The 23,582-nt window shown below is 35.8% G+C and overlaps 1 protein-coding gene across 1 annotated transcript in view; it reads right to left on the bottom strand.

The window, feature by feature from the left end:
- The window catches only part of HPSE2 (heparanase 2 (inactive)), a 611,494-nt gene that overhangs the window by 542,243 nt on the left and 45,669 nt on the right, over positions 1 to 23,582 (bottom strand). The window contains exon 3 of the mRNA XM_053922432.2: positions 2,307 to 2,468. Within this exon, the coding sequence (XP_053778407.1) occupies positions 2,307 to 2,468 (162 nt within the window). The remainder of the gene's footprint in view (positions 1 to 2,306; positions 2,469 to 23,582) is intronic.

The raw sequence follows: 23,582 nt of genomic DNA, 5'->3' as shown, positions 1-23,582 counted from the left end.
TCAAAATTTATACAAGAAATCAAGGATTAGACTTCATAACAATTAGAAAACCACACTGTATAAAATCAAAGACTTAGTTAAAGGACATTAAAATAGTTTTGCCATTGGTGCTAAATTGAAATGATTCCATCTCTTCCCAACACCTGGAACCAAAACCTTTTGAACTTTCATGTAAACACACCAGAGCACACCAAATGCTCTGTCTGCAGCAAGGTACCACCTCTGCACAGGCATTTGGGTGAAAAATGTGGAAAATGCCTGAGGACTCTTTGAAGCAGCTTGGGAGAAGTGAGAGCAGGAAAGAGGCTCTTCACTAGGGTAAGTTTGTTTAGTGGAAAGTAAGCAAGTTGTCAGGGTAAAAGTTGACAATGTTGATTCCAACAGTTTGAACTGTGAATAAACATCCAAAGGGATTATGTTACTGAGAATCAGAAAAGATTCCATTGAACTCAATAGAACACTTGTGTTTTCAAAGATAATATGCCTTTGAGCCACGCTCTGGATCCATAGTTTAGGATTAGAATTACCCTAAGCCCTTTCTATGCCACATTAAAGAAGATGAGGTCTGACCTTTCTAATATGTGCTTAAAATATTAAAGTAAGGATGGACTCAAATATTTCATTTCCAATAACTGATTTGGAAAACATTAAAAATATGTACATTTGTACATTTGAGGTACAGAAATCTGTTCTTTCCAAACATCTAAACTTAAACATAGTCTCAATAACCAATTTAGGGAAATACATGTATTGGCTGTATCACTTTTAAGTCTTCCCTCTTTAATAACCTATCAGAAAGCAAAAAAACAGGGCCTATACTTATGAAATCCATAATCCTCTTTTCTGCTCACCAAAGCCACATTAAATTGAGCTTTCATGTCATGCTGTTGGGTTTTCCACCAGGTACAAGATGAGAAGTTGAAAAAGACTTGTGCTTCAATTTACAATAGCGAAGTACTGGAAGCAACCTAAGTGCCCATCAGCAAATGAGTGGATCCAAAAACTATGGTATATTTACACAATGGAATTCTACGCAGCAGAGAGAAAGAAGGAGCTTATACCCTTTGCAACAGCATGGATGAAACTGGAGAGCATTATGCTAAGTGAAATAAGCCAGGAAGTGAGGGACAAATACCATATGATCTCACCTTTAACTGGAACATAAGCAATAGAAGGAAAAAGCAAACAAAATATAACCAGAGTCATTGAAGTTAAGAACAATCTAACAATAGCCAGGGCGGGGGTGGGGGGTGGGGGGAAAAAAAAAAAAAAGAAAGAAAAGAAAAAGACTTGTGCTTTTTAAAAAGCAAAACAATTTGGTTGCCACTCAGCAATTCCTGGTGAAATGCCAAGAAGCCTATAAAAAAAACAAATTAAAATTTTCCTAACTTGGACCTAACAAAAATAAGTGTGAGATGTTCACAACCTGTCAGACAGTCCATCTTTTTATTTCTTAAATATTCATAAACAAGAAAAAATATACATTTTTGATTTGTTAAAGTTTATTTGGATCGATATAATGCAGGTTTGCCTTGCATGCCCTCAAGAAAATAGAGGTAACCTGAACTGCTCTTGTTAGTTCAACTCAAGTCCTTCATGATTCTCACATTAGAGTTTGCTATTAGAATCATTTTCAAAGCTTGACAAAGGTATGCAACTCACATGTTCTTTACCAGCAAAGTTTGCAGGCAACCCTGCAAAAAGTTGTTTCTCCTTTGAGCTCTCACGCATATTCACTTCCCTCCTAGAACCAAGGACATCAGGAAGAAGAGCTCCATCTCATAGCCTTTTTGCCCTTCGAAAGAAAATCTAATTCCCCAGATATTTTCAAACTCCACCACGAACAGAACATTCTCAACTCTGCCTGTGGATCATTATCTCTTTTTCATTTCAACTTTATTCACTGGGTTCATAGAAAGGACATACACAGAAAGAGGAAAATAGCTGCTTCTTGGACACCAAATTTAGTAATTCTCTCAAAATCTACTGGCACACATCTAAAAAGTCGTATTTTTATAAGGCTTCATTAGGTTTTCATTGGTTCTGTCTTTTAAGAACACACATGCTGAATCGCCCATAACCTCAAGCCAAAATACATCTGCAAACTACAAGAAATATTTTTTATAGGAAGACAAGAGTCATCACAATTTTTTTTTAAAGGGGGATATAGTAAGCAAAGACAGACAGATGTGGGCTCATCTGGCTCCCACTTTAGTGTCTCCCAAGCATCAAGTTGCTGGTTGCTGGCTGATGGAGGCCATCAATCTATGGTGCTCTAAGATTCCAGCTGACTCTAACTGCCTTACCTGTTAATATGAGATTACTGTAAGTATTGGAAAATTGTTCCTTTAGAAGAACCAGATGCATCTGAGCTGCCTTCTCCCGCTGGAGCTCCAGCATAACATCAGGGTGCTGGGCAATCTTGCAGCCTTTCTGTTTATCCAAGGCAACATCACTTCGAACAATGTCTACAATAAGAAAGAAAAAAGGTAGGCAGCACAACTGAAAAGCAAAAAGAGCATTTAAAAAAATAAACAAACAAAACCATACACACATCAAAGTCCCATTTCATCCCCAAACAACAATTTATAAACTACCTATATTTTAATGAGAATGAAGAAATTCAGAAGCCATAAACCTAAATGTCTCCAACTTCATGATACAACCTGCAAGTTTCTCTCATCATTTCCTAATTCTTTGAAGATGTTTTTGTTTCTTATCACTCTCTGACCTCATTTAAGATTCTTACTACCATTCCCTTCTAAACTCACCTCTAGTACTTACTTACCTCCTGGGGCCTTTTCTTAACATCTTTTAACATTCTCCATGGGGAAAAATAATACAACTTTGTCTGAGTACTAGTTACTATGAAAATCATTTCATGTACTTCATGCCATAGGGCCAGGTGATAGCTCCAGCATGTGTATTCAGGATGTTTGGCCTGTTTTCAAATTTACCTCCCAGCCAGCCAACTACGCTAAAACCAGGGCTGCTGTTCTATGGGTTAGTTGCTCAGAATTTCTCCTGCTATTTTTTCATATGTCTCTGGCTACATTCTGACTCAGTAATCACTCTTTAAATCTAGAAGTATTATGTGAGTCACTAAAGAAGCAAGATTAGAGCTAGAGTCACTTTTCAGATCTTCAGCTTTCCCAATTATTTTCCCCTTAGTGATAGGCTGTTTTTTATACTTTTCATACGGTATGATTTCCACTCAAAGAAGTCTCCAGGAAACAGTCTTCCTCAAAAACATTCACCTAGAATGCATCCCAATTACCAGGGAGCTTACATGCCCTAAAGTTGTTTGTTTTATTTTTACAAATTAAAATAGAATTCAGCTGATCATTGTAGAAACAAATACTATCAACAGCAACTGGATGACAATTCTAGAAACTTTCAAGTTTTACAAAGCAAACTAAAAGATTTCAGGAGAAAACAGTAAAAAGTAACTGCTCTGCCATTGTTGACACCAATGGCTTTGGAAGGGGAAAAAAATGAATATCCATGTTGATGGTGCCAGTAGAAAGATTTGGCTCTTTAAGCAACACTACATGACAGTTAAGAAAAAATTGGGCAAGGGGCCATAAAGAGTGGAACATTGTCGTGGACAAACAACCTTCAAATCCATGAGTAAAACCCTAAAAGAGAAGCCCAGCTAGAAATAACCACCCATAACAATGAGGGTTAGAATGTGTGGTACACAAATATTAACCAGATGTGGGAATGGTCCTCACTCATTCTTATGTGAAAAAAAAGGGAGCTCTTTGGAAATAATGCAATTTATTTACACCTAAACATACTAGTACCAAGTTCTGGAATGTGGGCAATAAAGTGAACTCATTTAACGTTCAAGTAACTAATCTCATGGGGTTTTTTGAGGCTTGAATAGAAAATCAGAATAAATTAATTCAAGGATACACTCTAGTTTTCAAGACCAACAATAGAAGGCAAGAAGAATAATATACACTTATTTAAATTACACTTTATTAGCCCTGGCTGGAGTGGCTCAGTGTGAATTGAGCACAGGTCTGCGGACCAGAGGGTCACTGGTTCAATTCCCAGTGTAGGGCACGTGCCTGGATTGTGGGCCAGGTCCCCAGTAGGGGGCAGACAGATGCAATCACACATTGATGTTTCTCTCCCTCTCTTTCTCCCTCCCTTTTCCTCTCTAAAAATAAATGAAGTCTTTTTAAAAATTACATTCAATAATTTTTAAATTATATTCCATCACTGAATCCTTCAAACAATTCTATGAAATTATGTGGCAGATATTGTTGACTTGCTGACACAAACCTAAATATGCTCCCTTATCTTTTGCGTTCCACTACTGTAGACACTGAAAAGCTAAAACATAAAATTTCCCAGCTTTCCTTGAAGCAAGGGGTGGCCATGTAACATGGTTCTGGCCAATAAACTGCAGGCAGACATCCACAGCGGGGGGATTTCCTTTGTCAAATTAAAAGATAAAACCTCACTAAGAGAAATCAGGTATGTCTCTTTTTTTTTCTTTCATCCTTTTAGTCCTTTCTGTTCTTTATGTCTGAAACAAAGACATAAGGCCTGGAGTTATAGTAGCCATTTTGTTTCAGTGAGTCAAGAAGCAAGAGGGCAAAGCACTCCACACTAAAGATAGTGAACAGAAAGACGGGATGAGCCTAAGTCCCCAATGTCTTTATTGAGCTATCACACCTACCATACTTGTTCTAAACTGCCTAACTCTCAATTTCTTGTTATGTAAGATAAAGGCACTATTTGTATAAACCATTAATAATCAGTTACCTATTTTTGAAATCCTAATCTGTTTTTGTAATCTTAAGTGATGAGGAATAATATGATTATCCCTACTGTATATATGAGGAAACTGAGGTCCACAAAGCTGCAGTGGATCTCAGGTTCACAAAGCATGGTCAGTTCCCAAATCCAGGAATTTTCAAAGCCAAATTCAGTGACCTTTCTAGAAGTCACTCCTATATGGAAACTCATGAACTTAGTAGTAAAGTACAATAGGCAATAAAAGTGAGGAACTAAAAAGAAAAATCTAACTATACTATTACAGTAGCATACTACAGTCTATCCAGAAAAGAAATATGGATACTTCACCAGAAAACATTACAAAATTTGTTTCAAAAAAAGTGGAGCTTCAATTACCTCGATATCGTCTGACAGAAGTATAATACAAAGAGCAGAACACCTATGAAACTCTTCATTTCCTACCCAATAAATTTATTGTTCAGAAGGGAGAGGAAGCCTGATATTCTCAAGATCTTCAATGAGAACCTTGAAATAAAGTGACCATATTATCTTAGTAATAATACTAAGAAGAGAAAATCACATGCATGGCCAAACATATGTCCTAGACTTTAAAAAAGTACATTTCAACAATGGGGAAAAAAAAGATATGCTATTTTTTTATTCATCCTTAATTTGTTTGGCATTGTATCAAACACTAAACACAAAGCAAGAATACTTATTAAGGATGCATGTGTCCCTGGCCGGTGTGTTTCAGTTGGTTGGAGTGTCATCCCATAACCAAAAGGTTGTGGGTTCAATTCCTGGTCAGGACACATATCTATGTTGAGGGTTCAATCTCCAGTTCAACATACAATCCCCCTTCCTGGCACATACCAGAGGCAACCGATCAATGCTTCTCTCTTGCATCACTGTTTCTCTCTCTCCCTTCCCTTCTCCCTCCCTCTCTCCTTACCTTTCTCCCTTCCACTCTATCTAAAAGCAATGAAAAAAAGGCCTCCAGTGAGAATAAAAAAAATTAAAAGGTGCACATGGTCATATATCTGGAGGAAGAGTTAGCATCATACATGATAGGATCAAAATGCAAAATTATTTTGGCAACCTAGAAACTTAGGATGAAATCCCCAACATGTAGGTAAAGACATGAACACAAAGTCCTGCATTTATACTAAAAATTAATTACATAAGATAATATGGGAAGGCCAGAACAGATGGAAACTCAAATATTAAAGATCTTATTAAGATTTGTAGATTTTAGTTAAATGCAAGCTTAATACAAACCAGTGATATGCTACCAAATATGATATTTTTACCAAAAAGATGAATGCAGTCTTAGACTAAATTAATAGACCCAGAACTTCCAGAATTCACGAGGTAACACAGCCAAACTGCTTTCCATGCCAACCAAGGCCAGCAGAGTGAAGAGTTGGAGTTAGGCACACCTCAGTTCAAATTCTGATTTGCTGTTTATTTATTAGGTTGCAGAAGTGACAGACAAAAGCATCTCTATAAGCCTCAATTTTTTCATCTATTGTTATTGTAAAGAGACATTTAAGACTTAGCACTATGCATGCTGCTTAATAAGATTTCTACAAAAGGTAACTATTATGATTTTTGTTTTAGTATCCTATTTGTGGTATTATATTTATTTCCAGTTGTTAATAGTCTTAGCAGGATACTAATCATCTAGATAGCCTCCGAAGAAAAGCAAAAAGATGACAATTTTATTTTTTTTTAATGGCTGAAAAAATTAAGAGTGTTAAGCCTGGTAAAGAAAAGACAAAAGAAAAGTTGTTTTCATAGAGAAGAGACAACTGACTTGTTCCATGTAAATCTCAAAAATCAAACATTATGGGAATAACCAAAAAACATGCCCTTTGGCTCCACATAAGAAAACTGTAACAGAAGCTGTCATATGAGGAAAAGAGCTACTTGAGGATGGAGCGAGTTTCCTGTTCTTAGAAATAGTCAAGCTGACACTGGATGGATGACACATTCACAATGAAATGATTTTAGTCATCAAAGCCTGCCAAGTACAAAGTTAAATACTTTCTGACATTATGTGAGGCAATATAATATATAGTTGAAGGCACAGGCCTTGTATTCAAACAGATACATCATCAAGAAAATGAAAAGAAACAAGAAAAACCCTAAGTAAACAACTTCACATTACATTTTAAAGAACTAGAAAAAGAATGAAAGCAGCCCAAAGTCAGAAGAAAGTAAGTAATAAAAATTAGAGCAGAATTGAATGAAATAGAGAACAAAAAGACTATACAAAACCTTAATACAACAAAGAGCTGGTTCTCTGAAAGATTAATAAAGGCAACAAACCCCTGGCTAGATTCACTAAGGAAAATAAGAGAAAAGACTCATATAAACAAAACAAGAAATGAAAGAGAAGTTACCACAGACATCACAGAAATATAAAAGATCATACTACAACACTATGAATGACTATATGCCACCAAATTAATTCATTAACCTAGAAGAAATGGATAAGTTCCTGGAAATACATAACCTTCCTAAACTGAATCATGAAGAACTGGAAAATCAAAATAGACCAATCAACAATTAGGAAACTTAAACAACCATCAAAAACCTCCCAAAAAATAAAAGTTCAGGACCAGATAGATGGCTTCACTGTGAACTCCACCAAACATTCAAAGAAGATTTGATACCTATCCTTCTCAAACTGTTCCCCAAAAATGAAGATGCCCTGGCCACATAGCTTATTTGGTTAGAGTGAAATGTTGTCCCTGATACTCCAAGGATGCAGATTCGATCCCAGTTCAGGGCACACACAAGAATCAACCAATGAATTGATCAACAGGTACAACAACAAATATCTCTCTCTCAAATCAACAAATAAATAAAAAACTGAAGAAGAGGTAATACTTCCTAATACTTTTTATGAGGCCACCATAACCCTGATACAAAAATCTGGCAAGGATAACACAAAGACAACCACAGATCAATATCTCTGATGACTACAGATGCGAAAATACTAGCAAATCAAATACAACAATACATTAAAAAATAATACATTACGATCAACTGGGGTTCATTCCAGGGGCACAACAGTGGTTCAACATACACAAATCAATTGATGTAATACACCTACATTAACAAAACAAAGGATAAAAATCATATGATTTTATCAGTAGATGCAGAAAAGCATTGAATAAGATGCAACATCCATTTATGATTAAAACACTCAATAAAATGGGTATAGACAGAAAGTACCTCAATATAATAAAAGCCATATATGACAACCCCTCTGCTAATATCATAATCGAAGGTGAAAAACTGAAAGTTTTTCCTCTAAAATTGGGACTAAGTTGGGTGACAAATGCAGCTAAAATTAACAAAGACAGCCTAACAAGGAAGATATGATATCTCAGCTTCATACTAACCTTTGGGGTTCCATGCTAACCTGGAAAGCTCCCATGAAAACTATGATTCAACAACAAAGAGGATCTATTGTTAATGCAGTATTATTGGTTTAAAAGGCAGATCCTGGCAGTCTGTGTACAGTGCCAATAAGGCAAATTGGTTGGATTTTCACTTGTTCTTCCTAAAAAGTAGCAAGAAAGAAAATTAAGATGAATGTAGTTACACCAGGCTTTGTTCATAGAGATGTGATGAAAGACTTGAAAGAAGAGCCTTTAAAGAAAAATAGCCCTCTTTGGAGATTTAGAGAACCTATCGATGTGGCATGTGTAGTTGTGTTTCTTCTTAGAATCACCATGCATTACAGGGGATGGATGGGAGGATTATAACTCATGACATAATATGCAGATTATTCAGTTATAATAGTAATTAGGATCAAGGGCATACTTTGTTGATTATACAATATTAATTTACAGATTATTCAGTTATAATATAATTAGGATCAAGGGCATACTTTGTCAATTATACAATATTAATTTATAGATTATTCACTTATAATGGTAATTAGAATCAAGGGTATACTTTGTTGACCAGACAATATACCTACATGGGTGGCATTTGCTAATCAAACCTATTCATGCTACAAATGTGGATTTCCATCTTTATATGTATTTATCTGAAAAGAACAATGTGTGACCATTTGTTATCTAAATGGTGTATGTATCTTACACACTATAGCAGCCTTAGTATATAGACTTTTCAAGTGATATAAAAAGGTATTATCTTAATTTATATATTTTTCCTCAAAAGTGGAAAAAATAGTTTAATTTTCATGCGTTATTTCATTATAAATGCTGAATTCTCTGAATGTTAACTCTGTGGGCCATTACCAAAATAAGAGTATTTACAGGGCATTGGTTAGTTGTCACTACTTTATCAACCCTACTAAAGTTAAACACTGTGTTCCTTTTTTATATTATGTTGTGGATGATCAGTTTTTATACAGGTTGGAAAACAGTATCAGTTTGATAGAGACATGAAAAAAAGAATGGTATTTAAAAACTAGTATCTGAGTACAACATGTGCTCATTGCTACTGGACTATCACTCCCTCTAGGCCCTCTTATAGATAGAGCTATGAAAAGTATATGTATTACTAATTGGTGTATACATACATATGTATATTTCTATATGTATTTCCCTGTGTATCTATTAAAAGGAGAAAAGAACACACTGGTTCATATTGATGCCTCCAACTCTAATCCAGTACCAAAGGGTTCACTGTAGCTAGCATTCCCATTTGCTTATTGGCAACTTCTTTCTCTGACAATGAGAATTGTGCTTATCAACAACAATACATTTACTTATTTGTTCAACAGTAGTATACATGCACAGAAACAAATTTATCATTTGCAGTTCAGCATTTCGCTTCAGTTCTTTCTTCATTAGCCTTACAGTGTCGTCAAAATAAAGCTACTTAGACCAGCTCCTTTCTTCTCCAAGCCTTCAGTGGAATTGCATCATTCATTGTAATATAGTTAGATTCATTTGTAAATCTACATTCCATCCTTGGTTTCCCCAACATCCTGGTTGATTTTTTTAAATTTGAAGAGAGTGAAAGTCACTCTTTGTTATGTTAACAATTCCATGAGTTTTGAAAATTGCATAGAATCAAGTTTCCACTAGCTCATTGCCACACAAAACACGTTGATCAGCCAAGAAACTCCTTCATGATACCCTTTCATTATCAATTCCTTCTTCCATTCTCACCAGCAAACATTGATCTGTTGTTTTCTGGTTTGCGGTTTCTGTCCATATAGGTAACAGTCATTTTCAGAATGTCTTATCAATGAAATCATACAATATGTATCCTTCGGGATATGGCTTCATGCACTGAGCAAAATTTATTTTAAGATTCATCCATGTTATTGTGAATCAATAATTAATTCCTTTTTATTAGTGAATAGTATTCCATTGATATGACATTCTGAAAAACACAAAATTATCAGTAGGGACCCACTGAAGGAAATCTGGGTTGTTTCCAATTTGGGACAATGAATAAAGCTTCTACAAACATGCACATACAGGTTTTCCCATTAACGTGAGTTTTCAATTCACTTGGGTAAATTTCTAGAAGCAAGACTACAAGGCCATACAGGTGCATGTTTAGCTTTATAGGAAACTGTGAAACTCTTTCCTAGAGTAGTAGTACTAATTTTCATTCTCTGCAGCAATGGATAACAGATCTAGTTGCTCCACATTCACAGCAGCATTTGGTGTTGTCAATCTGTTTGATATTCTAATAGGTCTGTAGTGGTATCTCATTGTGGTTTTAATTTCCATTCCCTAATAACAATGATATTTAACATATTTTCATATACTTATTTTTTATCCAAATATCTCCTTAGATGAAGTGTCTGTTCATATTCTTTTGCCTGTGTTTAACTCAGTTCCTTTTTTTTTTAATTTTTAGAGTTCTTTGTAAGTTCTGGATACAAATCCTTTATCAGATTTGTGATTCTAAAAATATTTGCTCCAGAAATTAAACAGGTACATGCAAAAAAATGGAACTAGACTACCAACTTACACCATACACAAGAATAAGCTCAAAATACAAGTCATGAAACATAAAAATCCTAGAAGAAAACATAGGCAATAAAATCTCAGGCATCTCTTATAGCAATAATTTTGCTGATATATCTCCTTGGGCAAAAGAAACAAAGGAAAAATAAACAAATGGGAAAACATCAAACTGAAAAGCTTTTACACAGCAAAGGAAAGCATCAACAAAATGAAAAGGCAGCCCATTACATGGGATAATATTCACCAATGATACATCAGATAAGGGGTTAATTTCCAAAATATATGAAGAACTTACATGATTTAACACCAAGAAGACAAACAACTCAATTAAAAAATGGGCAAAGGATCTGAGTAGATACTTTTCCAAAAAGAACATATAGATGGCCAATGGACGCATGCAAAGATGCTCAACATCACACTAATATTCAGAAAAATGCAAATTAAAGCCACAATAAGATATCACCCCATGTTTCTCAGAATGGCTGCCATCAATAATCAACAAACAACAACTGTTGGGGAGGATGTGGAGGGAAGGGAACCCTTGTGCACTGTTGGCAGGAATGCAGATTGGTGCAGCCATTGTGGAAAATATGAAGATAACTCAAAAAATTAAAAATGGAGCTGCCTTATGACCCAGCAATTCTACTACTGGAACTATATCCAAAGAAACCTGAAACACTAATGCAAAAGATAGGTGCACCCCTGTATTTGTTGCAGCATTATTTACAATAGCCAAGATCTGGAAACAGCCCAAGTGCCATCAACAGATGAGTAGACAAAGAAGCTGTTGTACATTTACACAATGTAATACTACTTGGCTATTGTAAATAATGTAAATAAATTATTGTAAATATATAAAGAAGAAAATCTTACCTTTTGCAAAAGCATGGCTGGATATGGAGATTATTATGCTAAGTGAAATAAGCCAGTCAGAGAAAAACAAATATCATATGATCTCACTTATATGTGGAATTTAATCAACAAAATAATGTAACAAACAAAATAGAAACAGCAGCATAGATACATATAACAGACTAATAGCTATCAGAAGGGAGTGGAGTTGGGGAACTCAGTGCAAAAAGTGAAGGTATTAAGCAAAAAGAATATATATATATGACACACATAGATACAGACAATATGGTGATAGCCAGAAGAAAGGGATGTGCGGAGGGAGATGGAAGTGGGCATAAGGGAGATAAATGGTGATGGAAAGAGACTTGAGTGGTGAGCATACAATTCAGTTTGCAAATGATGTTTTATTGAATTGAACACTTGAAACCGATATGGTTTTATTAACCAGTGTCATCCCAATAAATAAAAAGAACTCACCTCTAACTCAGTGATTTTCAACCAGTGTGCCACAAGCAGCACACTGGTATGCCACAAGAATTTTGAAAACATGCAATACTGACTATTTAGTCAGAGACACTGACCTCTTTTCCCTTATACTGTCAAATTAAAAAATGACAACAGCCAACACACATGCAAAAATTTGCTCCCAGTCTGTTGCTTCATTTTTCATTCTCTTTACTGGGACTTTCACAGAGCAAATTTTTAATTTTGATAAAATATATCATTTCTTTTATGTATCATACTTTTAATATTGTATCTTAAAATTTGCCAATTCCAAGGTCACACAGATTTCTCCTACCTTTTGTTCTATAAGTTTATAAGTTTTGTGTTTTATATTTAGGTATATGATCAATTTTGAGACAATGTTTGTAAAACTGTGAAGCATACATCAAGGTTTATGTTTTCACATAGGAACTTCAAATTGTCCCAGTACCATTTGTTGAAAAGACTTCTTTTCTGCATTGAATTGCCTTTTCACCTTTGTCAAAAGTCAGTTCACATTGTATGTATTCCTCTATTTCTAAGACTCTATTCTGTCCCAGTGATCTATGCATTTTTTCCTTTACCAACCCCATACTCCCTTGATTACTGTGGCTTCATAGTAAGTCTTGAAATCAGGTAATGTGAGTTTTCTGACATTGTTCTTCTTTCTCAAAATTATTTTGCCTATTCTAGTTCCTTTGGGTGTATGTGTGTTTTCTGTGGTCTTGATTAGAATTGAGTTGAATCTATAAATTACATGTTAGGAAGAATTTATATCTTAAAAATATTGAGTCTTCTAATCCATCAACATTTTATAGCTCTCTTCATTTGATTTCATCACAGTTTTGTAGTTTTCAGCATAAACATTCTGCATACATTTTGTTAGATTGATACCTTTTGATGCTATTATAAATGTTAATTTTTGTAAATTTCAAATTCCAATGTTAATTTTAAGTACATATATAGAAATATAATTCAGTTTTCTTTATTAACATTGTATTCTTCAGCATTGACAAACTAATTAGTTCTAGAAACTTTTTTTACAGATTCTTTAGGATTTCTAAGGTTATCATGCTAACCTTAGAAATAGGTAGATAGATTATCATGCTATCAGCAAATACAGACAATTTTATGTGTACCTTTCCAATCTATATGCCTTTTATTTATTTGCCTTATTGCATTGGCTAGAACTTCAAGTATAATGTTGAATAGGAGTGGTGAGAATGAAGATACTAACTTCTCAATCTTAGATAGTATTCAATTGTTTATCATTAAGAATGTTACTGTAACATTGTATAGATACTTCTCACCAGGTTAAAGAAGTTCCTTATTCTTCTTAGTTTGGTAAGTTTTTACCATGAATGGATATTAAATTTTATTAAATGCTTTCTGTGCTCTATTGAGATAATCTGCCTGTTAAATAAGTTACACATACACATGCACACACACAGAGTTTGTAGGAGTTTCTACTGCACTGAATTTACAAATTAATTTGGAGACAATTTCAAGATAGTCTTCCTGTTCATGACATTATGCATTTTTATGTAGGTCTTCTTTAATGTTTTTCAATAAAGTTTTACAATATCTTCTATTAAAATTTAGTACCTTTCTTAGACTTATTCAAATATAGTATGTTTTTTTCTGGCACCACTTTTATACAAAGTTCTAAATTGTCTACAGTTTATAAAAATGCACCTGGTTTTGTTATATAGAGCTTGAATTTAGCAATCTTGGCTCTGTTATTATTTCTAACCATTTGTGACTAGATGTTCATGAATTCATTATGTAACCAATTATACATCTGCTAATAAAAACAAGTTTGTTTCTCCCTTCTTATATTTTATTTTTTTCTTATTTGTTGGAAGACTTAGGACTCTTCCATTTCTGCTTACCTTCCAATCAGAGACATTGGCTGCCTTTGTTCAAAGATGTTTGTATACTGAACAGTTTTAAAAGAAAGAGATAGTACCTCCTTCCAGATCAAAGGGCAGGCATGCTTAGTATCCAATATAATAAAGATAGCATTTCCATCCGGGGTAAAGGGCAGGACTGTTTACTTCTCAATATAAAAGATTCAGGTTCCTTAATCTCAGAGTTCCCCTCCTATTACACAACCCATTGCATGTGCAAGTATCACTTCGCATTTTTATTGTCCTGTGAGAACTGAGACTCAGCAAAAGAGTTCAAAAATGTGCTGATACTTTGGCCACAGAAATTGCTATTAAAAATAAACTCTGTTGTTTCTGACACAAGAGTCTCATATCTTCTGCCAGCATCCATGCAACTCTGGCAGGCTACCTGGTTAGCTTGCAAGTAGGGTAAAACCTCAGACTCTTCACAGTTCTTGATATTATTGTGCTAGCTAGAACTTCTAGTACAAAGGTGAACTGATGGCTTAATTGGTTTCTTCCTGACTTTCTCAGCATTAAGCATAATAATTGATTTAGATTGTTGGTGGATATCTTGGTTGATACACTTTTTCAGGTTACGGGTAGTGGTTAAAAGTTCCTAATTCAGTTAACTTGGAAAATTGTTGCCCTAGTAATCTAAAAGAATTGATATTGCTTTTAAAAAAATGGCTCCCCTTAGAATAAAAATTAGGGAAGGAATTTCCAGGAGGGAGTTACTGGAATTTAAAGGAAAACAGTTATTCATTATGTCCTGCAGGACACTTGACATTCTTGGCCCCCAGATACAAGTAGCATCCCTAGTGTCAATGATGGTAAATCCCCAACCCATTAAAAAAAATGTTCTCCAGAGCATGGGTTGGCAGACTTTTTCTGTAAAAGTCAGACAGTAAATATTTTAGGTTTTGTGGTCCATACAGCCTCTGATGCTATTACTCAATTCTACTGTTGTAATGCAAAAGCAGCGGAAGACAATACATAAATAAATGGACATGACTGTGTTCCAATAAAATTTTATAAAAACAGGTGGTGGCAAGATCTGCCCTGCAGGCTACATACTTTGCTGACTCCTGCTCTAGAAGGATGAATAAATGGTAGAATACTCTCAAGTCACAGATAAGGAAACTGGGGTCAGGGATGAAGTGATTGGCCCAGCATTTTTTTAATCCTCACCCAAGGATATGTTTACTGATTTTAGAGAGAGGGGAAGGAGGACAGAGAAAGAAACATCAATGTGAACGAAAAACACCAATCAGTTGCCTCCTGTACGCATTCTGACTGGGGATCAAACTCACAACGTTTTTGGTGTATGGGACAATGCTCCAACCAACTGAGCTACCTGGTCAGTGCTTGCCCAGCATTTTCATTGCACAGCATTTTATACTAAGCAAAGATTAGAACTCAGACCTCCTAATTGCTGGTGCTCTTCCCACTACATCACCCAGCATAATAAATGACACCCTGGCAGAAACCACCTCTGCAATTTTTTTTTCTCCATTTCTACTAAATATATGCAAATATATATGCTTAGTCAGCAGATGTCCATGAATATTCAAGTATCTGCTCTGACTTCCTCTTCTGAGGTCTGCAGTATTTCTCTAGTCTTACATAATTCCCAGGTGAAGACACCACTGTTCCACCTCAAGAATGTTCATAAAAGCAAGCAATACAATTTTGTGGGAGTCTGAACCCAGAAGCAGAGACTTCCCATAAAAACTCAGAATAAATCATTCATCTGCTAAATATTTCTCTTTTTAAAAGATTTTATTTATTTATTTATAGAGACAGTGGAAGGGAGGAAGAAAGAGAGGGAGAAGAACATCAATGTGTGGTTGCCTCTTGCGTGCCCCTACTAGGGACCTGGTCTGCAACCCAGGCATGTATCCTGACTGAGAATCAAACCAGTGTCCCTTTGGTTCACAGGCCAGCCCTCAATCCACTGAGCCACACCAGCCAGGGCTATCTGCTAAATATTTCTAAGGCTGTCCTTATAGTATTAAGCACAGCCCTAATTTTTCATCTATGCACCACGACTCATATTCATTCAAGTGAGAGTTCCTGCAGAACTGCACCTAATACTAGTCTCTACAAAGTAGCGGAATGTATCACATCTACTTCTTTTCTTTCATCTGCAACTGCTGAAATACCATCCACAAAGATACTTTTGCACTGATTAATTTTTCATAATAGTGCTAAATAAATTGCCTCAAGGAAGGATTGTGTAATCATAAATAATTGTTAATAGTGATACACACAGCTTGACATAAACCATTAGTTCTCATAAGAGGACTGAGCTCAGACAAGAACAGTTACATAACCAGCCTTGGTCAAAACCAAGACATTTGCTGGTTTACTCAGTATCTGGGGCCATTTTACCCACAGTTGGCAGAATTCACACACTGGGTAGAAGACTGGACTACACCAACTAAAGTTCTTCCAACTGCAATATTTAGTCTGAATTCATAAAAAAAAGAGAGAATGTTACATCCTGGAGAAATCCTCACAGAAGATGAACTCAGCATGAAGTACAGACACAATTCAGATGTGGAAAGAGAAAACATAGATGCATAAAGAGATAAATGTAACTCTGCACCAGTGGGCTCCTCTCTTCCTCCTCACATCCAAATAGTAAAAACCACTCAGAAGCTCTATTTATTCCATTAACATGAGAGGTTGCTAAAGAGACAATCTTGCAAGAAATGGCTTAGAATTTACTTCACCAAAGCAGCAATCATGAATGCCAATTAGAGCTAATGGCCTGGCACATTTGGTCATTGAGCAGCAATAATCTTAGATGGCAATTTCCATTGGAATCAGATATCTTCAAATCTTTTGGAAGTAAATAAATAACAGGCAAGAACAGGAGTCAGTAATTACACTTAATACATGCGTTCTGATGACTAAGAGAAGAAATACCTAAGCACTGAATTAGAGTCAGTAGCACTTGACTTCATTCTGTGCCTGAAAAAACTAACAGCTGCTTTGAGAGTTGACTTTCCCTCATTGTATGTGTAGACTGGCTAAGAACAGGATGTACATATGAAGTCTGTCCAGTAAGTATCAAGCCATGTAATTAAAAATAGAGACATTTATTGAAGAAGACACAAGATACAAGAAATATTGTACATAGGACAATGACATCTCAGTCCTCTTCAAAGTAGGCACCTTGGGACCTCACACAGTTCTCCCAATTGCCATCAGCTGCCCCATCGTATTTTCCTGAATCTCATCAATGGTCTGAAATCTTTTCCCTTTCAAAGGTGATTTTAGTTTTGGGAAAAGCCAGAAGTCAGGGCACCAAATCTGAGATGTAGGGGGGATGAGTCATCTGAGTGGTTTGATCTTTAGCCAAAAAACTCTGCATCAGAGGTAATGCATATGTGAGCACATTGTTGTGATGAAGCTGTCAGTCACCAGTTGCCATAGCTGTGGCCTTCTGAATCATCTGAATAGCTTCTGCAGAGGAATGTTCAAGCGTAATACAAAATTTGATGTAGGTTTGTTGCTCTACTAACTCAGTCATTTTGAATGCGACAGCCACACAGTACACATACTCACTCAACAGTGTCTACTGTCCCCACTGACTACTACAGTAAAATTGTCACTGTTCACACATGTGCATTCCAGTCCTGTCTCCTTGGCTGCCAGGTTACATCAATGTTGTGCAAACCATTCTCATTATATTAACAATGGTTGGACTTTTTCCGGACAGTCCTTGGATCTTTGGCCTAGTATCATTTAGGTATATTGTAAGTTCTCCAAAGGACAATGTGTAATCCAAAGCTGTTAAATATCAAAACAACCAGAAAACAAAACAGAATGCTAAAGAAAGTAAGACAAAAGTTTAGACATGTGAACTCTTAATAAGGATTTGTCAAGCATCTTCATTTCCTTGCCTAACTTGGAAGCAAACCAAATTTCCTCATGTAGATGGCTTTGGAGCCTCCTAGTGGCAGCCTCAGGGGACCCATAGCACTAGGAATCCTGGAAAGGACCAGACTTTCAAGAGAGTGTTAGTTATGTATGCTGGTGATCAATTCATACAAACACATCAGCTCCTACAATGTATTCAACACACTATATTGGACACCAGGAATGCAAATATGAATAAATGTTGGTCCCTAACATCATGGAACTCACAGCCTACTATAATAACAAGTAAGAACAGAAATAACTGTAAAACAATGTAATAAGCAGTTAAAATCTGCATACATAGGGAAAGGTGATGAAGACAGAAGTATGTAACAAAGGGGGTTGACTTCTTAGCCAAATCTTTGTTAAAGGATAAGTAGCAGTCTATCTGGTAGAGAATCCAAATACACGATATATTTTCATACCTTTGCTAATTCCGCTTCCTGTTTGAAATGTTCCTTTTTCCATATACCATACTTAGAATACTAAGACTAGAGTACAGTAAGGTAGGAAAAAAAACTGGAGAAACAAGCCAGGAAGAAACATTTGAGTGCCTTTATAGTTTGAGTTTTATCTTCCAGGCTCTAAAGAGATGTCAGAGGCTCTGAATAAAAGAAGTGACCTACTGAAGACTATACACAAGAATAATCTAATAGCAATATGAGGGATTTATTAGAGGAGCTGGGAAGCAGAGGGACTCATTGATTTGTCATTAATAGTCCAGGGGAGAGGTAAGAGAGTTGACAATACAGAACTAGCAAGAAAGAGGATTCCAGAGTTAAGGACAACTATACCTGACAGCCAAATGAGTGTTGGAGATTAGACTCAGAAAAGAATCAAAACAGTACAACATTTTCCTTATAAGACTAGGTAGACAGTGATGCCATTAACCATGGTAGGGAACACAGGCAAAGTCTAGGGGGTGAGTAGTAATGAAAAACTTTAGTAAATTTTATTTGGGGTACATATTAGATCTGGGCTTTGTTTAAAAAAAACTAGAAAGTACCTGCAAATTTCAAAAATCTGAAAAAAAAATAACCATATCAAAATAACCACAAGAGTTATAACACTACTAAAATATTATTCCTTACTGATATATGTAAAAGAACAATTACTTCCAGTTTGGTAGATAATACCCTGAAATTGACCCAATATCAGGAGACTAAACTCTCATTAGACAATAAAAATTTTCTAACAAAGGTGAACATCTTATTCCCCTGACTTTTGTCCCCTGTGGCTTATCAAAAAACACCAGTCCTTCAAGGAACACCTTGATTTCCATCTTTGCACAAAGTTTTATCTTACCCCTTCAAGGCCTTATAGTTAATTTATTAGGTTAACATATCTGAACTCTCAGAGCACTTAGCATCGATAATATTCTACTACACTGTCCTTTATGGTTTGCAAGAGTTTTAAGGAAATTTAGTTGTGTTTCTCCAACTATATTTAAGTTCCTTAAGGAGTAAGACATGGACCTAATGCCCTCAGCCAGCGGGCTAACTAATCACCTATGCCTCTGTCCTTACATTTGACAAATCATAAAGCTGGGCCCACAAAGTCAAATAACTTGACTAAGGTTCACATGAACTTGTAGACCTCAGACTGAAACCAGGTACCCAGATTTCTAGTTCTGTATCTTTATGCTTTCAGAAGTCCCCTAAGTATTTAGTGAGCTACTTGTGCTGTTATGCTTCCTTTCGTATGAGGCACTTTTGCATCTTAATAGGATATTCAAATACCTATGACCCAAATTACTGATTATTTAATTGTGGGATTATAAGCACCTTGGAAGGCAGTAAGGAAGATATTTGGGAACAGGGAAACATTCTGGAAAACTTAAAATCATATCACAAATTTTTGCATCCAATCATGATGAAATAACATAAGTCAGATTAACTCTCCTACCTTAAATAACTTAAAAACAAACCAAGATATGGTTTCAGACATTGGAAAACAGAAAGTGCAGGACAGTGCTGCCTGAGGAAGGAAAAACAAACAAGGTGACCCCTGTGATGCCCTATCTCACTACCTGGGAAGAGCTTTCAGGCTGTAGTACAGGGAGGGGAAACCCAAACAGAACTCAGCAATCTTGCTAAGTTGAGGAGGAAGAGTTCAAGGTCACTGGAATTTACACAAGATAGTACAGGAAAAGTGGGAGATACACAAAAAGCAGGAGATCCAGAGATGTGAAGCGGAGCCACCTGACATCTCTGGGTAATGACCTGCCATATGTGAGAAAACTACCAAGACAAGAAAAAGAACCACCAGAAAGTAGTACATGAAGCAATCACCACAGTCTATACAGGACCAGAACAGTTTATGTTCTGGGCAGGCAGACGGAAAAGACCTCATAACACACAAGGCAGGGGATGGATGCCGAAAGGTCCTGCTTCAGAAAAGTATCATCTTGATAGAGAGGCCAAATTAGCCATAGACCAAAGACTGTTTTTGATCACCATAACAAAGCTTAAAAAATCAAACAGACTCCAAGGACTTTAATTAACTTCATCCTCCAAAAGGCAAAAAAAGAAATTTAAAGAAATATCAAAATATGCAGCATCCAACAGTGTAAAATTCAAAATGCCTAATATCCAATTAAAAATTACCAGGCATACAAAGAGGCAAGAACATATGACCCATAAACAGGAGAGAAATAAATATAAACAGACACAGAAATTACACAGATAAAAAACAAAAAGCCCTGGCTGGTGTAGCTCAGTGGATTGAGCATGGGAACCAAAGGGTCGCCGGTTCGATTCCCAGTCAGGGCACATATAGAAGGCAACCAAATGATATTTCTCTCTCACATTGATGTTTTTCTTTCTCTCTCTCTTTTCCTCTCTCTCTAAAATCAATAAACACATCCTCAGGTGAGGACTAAAATACATATGTAAGTGGAATGAAGGTATACGAGATTAGATTAACAGTAAGTTAGACACAGAACAAAAAAGATTAATGGAATTAAAGACACAGCAACAAAAACTATCCAAAATGACAAATGTGGAGAGGAAAAAAGACTGAAAAAATTTTAACAGAGCATCACTGACCTATCAGACAATATTAAGCAGCATAACATATAAGTACTTGATCCCAAAATAGATGGGAGAAAGAAAAAAATACTTGAAAAAATAATTGTTAAAACTTCTAAATTATAGTCATGTGACACATAACTATGTTTTAGTCACCAACAGACTGCATATAGAGCAGTGGTTCCATAAGATTATAATGGAGGAGCATGGGTGAAACATGGGTATAATAAACCTGACAACTCCCCTGACTGCAAGTAACCTGACAGAGTGATCTGATCGTAAATTCCTAACTGGGTATGTCCAGGTAGGTAGTCATGCCCCAGGGATATAACTTCTTTAGTAAAAGGTTTATCTTTGCCTTAAGCAAGCCCTGCACATTGTTCTTGTGCATCTAAGTTAATACACCTTTGAAATGTCAGAGTAATCCCCTTTTTCAGACCCCCCAGAAGCATAACCACCCCCAAGAAAGCACAATCTTGTTAATTATCCTGTCTCCTACCTTCTGTACATTTACTCCTTAATTCCAAATGCATAAGAGAAACTGCAAACTGTCATTCTCTGGAACATTTGAAATCTTGCTTCTCAGCAGTTGTCATCAGTTTGGCTCAAATAAACTCATAAAAATTCCCTACAGGTTTGGATGTTTCTTACATCCACAGGAGGTATATATGTTGTCAAACTTTTGTTTTCTCTCTGCTAATCTGTCTTTCATTACAGCATGTCTCAGCCAAGAACCAAGAAAGGTAGAGAGAAAATTATTTTTCCTCCCTTACAGAGCAACAAGCTATATACCATTGTGGATGAAATAAAAGGATTCTACAGAAAGTAACCTCAAAGGGTGATCTATGATAAATTCCTAACTGGGAAGGTCATGGTGGGTAGCCATGTCCCATCTATATAACTTTTTAGAAAAGGTTTATCTTTGCCTTAAGCAAGCTCTGTCTATTGTTTCTGTGCATCTAGGTTAACACATCTTTGAAATAACCACCCTCGAGAGAGCACATATTTTGGGTAATGAACACACAATACAGTGTACAGATGATGTGTTGTGGAATTGTGCACATGAAACCTGTATAATTTTGTTAACCAGTGTCACCCCAATAAGTTCAGTAAAAAGTAAGACAGCACATAATATTGTTAACTATACTGTAATCCAATCTCTGCCTTGCTTTCTCCCAGTTCCATGTAATCTTCCTTAATTTTCCTCCTTAATTACAAATGAATAAAAGAAGCTGCAAAACTGTTATTCTCCAGAGAATTGGAGATCTTGCTCCCTTCCCTGGCACATGTTATCAGTTTAGCTCAAATAAACTCATAAAAACTCTTTACAGGTTTGGATGTTTCCTAAGTGGCATCATATAACCTAGGTGTATACCATCTAGGTTTTTGTAAGTGTACTCTATGATGTTTGCACAAAGACAAAATCACCTAATGATGCATTTCTCAGAACACATCCCCACTGCTAAATGGCATATGACTATAGATTAAAACTATAAACCCAGAGAACCCCAAGAAGAAGCAGCAGATAGAACCCAACACCACAACACCAAAGCACATCATAATCAAATTGCTGAAAACCATGGCTGAAAAGAAAAATCTTAAAAGTAGACAGCAAAAAAAGCAAAATCTTAAAAGTAGACAGTATACCTAATGTGTCTCTGTGTGTGTGTATGTGTGTATGTGTGTGTATATATATATATATATATAAAAACCACAAGACTTTTTGTCAGAAATAATGTAAACAAGCAAGAGAGGACAGGTCAAACAGAGATTACCTAAATGAAATGCAAAACGAAAAAAAAGAATTAAAAAAAAAAAACAGAAGAGAGAAACAATATCAAAAGGTGTATTATGAGTATAATTAGAATCCCAGAAGGCAAAGAAAAAAACAAAAGGGCTAAAGAAATACTATTGGCTAAGAATTTTCCAAAATTAGTGAGAGACAACAAACCATAGCCAGAGCAAATAAAGTTCGATAACACTAAACAAGATAAAAAACAATAACCAAACACACACATACCCACTTAAGCATATGAAAGTCAAAATACTAAAAACTAAAGACAAAGAGAAAATCTTGAAAGGGGTCAGTAAAAAAAAAAAAAAAAATACACTGCCAGCAGAGGAAGAAGAATAAGAATTATAGCAAACGTCTTACCAGAAGCCATAGAAGAAAGTGGAATGGCATCTTTAAAGTGTTAAAAAAAAGTTCTGGTTAATCCAGAATTCTATACTGTGCCAAAATATTCTTAAAATGTACAGAAGAAATACTTTTTCAAACAAACAAATTCATTGTTACCATACCTACTCTATAAAGGACACATGAACAAAGCCAAAGGGGGTGGGTTCAAGAGTGGGAGGTGGGGGAGGGTGGGGTGGGGAGCATGGTGGGGGGAAAATGGAGACAACTGTACTTAAACAACAATAAAAAAATTATAAAAAATAATGTTAAAGATGTTTCCTGGAATTTCATTACTTTTGGGGGGGGGGTTGAAAAAGGAAATATTTTAGTATGTTCAGATTTCTTTTCTAATTCAGTGGGCTTTCCTATTAATGGATAAATTTCCTCTTGGTTTCTTAGGAAATCACATAATAAGAAACACCTCTCCTCATTTTAAAGCAACTGTCGTAGAAGAGTTATGTGCTGGCAAGAAGGCAACTCTATTTTCTTGGTGCCT

Source organism: Desmodus rotundus, chromosome 4 (genome assembly GCF_022682495.2).
Source record: "Desmodus rotundus isolate HL8 chromosome 4, HLdesRot8A.1, whole genome shotgun sequence".
Taxonomy (NCBI): Eukaryota; Metazoa; Chordata; class Mammalia; order Chiroptera; family Phyllostomidae; genus Desmodus; species Desmodus rotundus.
The sequence above is the reverse complement of the archived record's forward strand: the minus strand, read 5'-3'. Positions and strand labels throughout refer to the sequence as shown.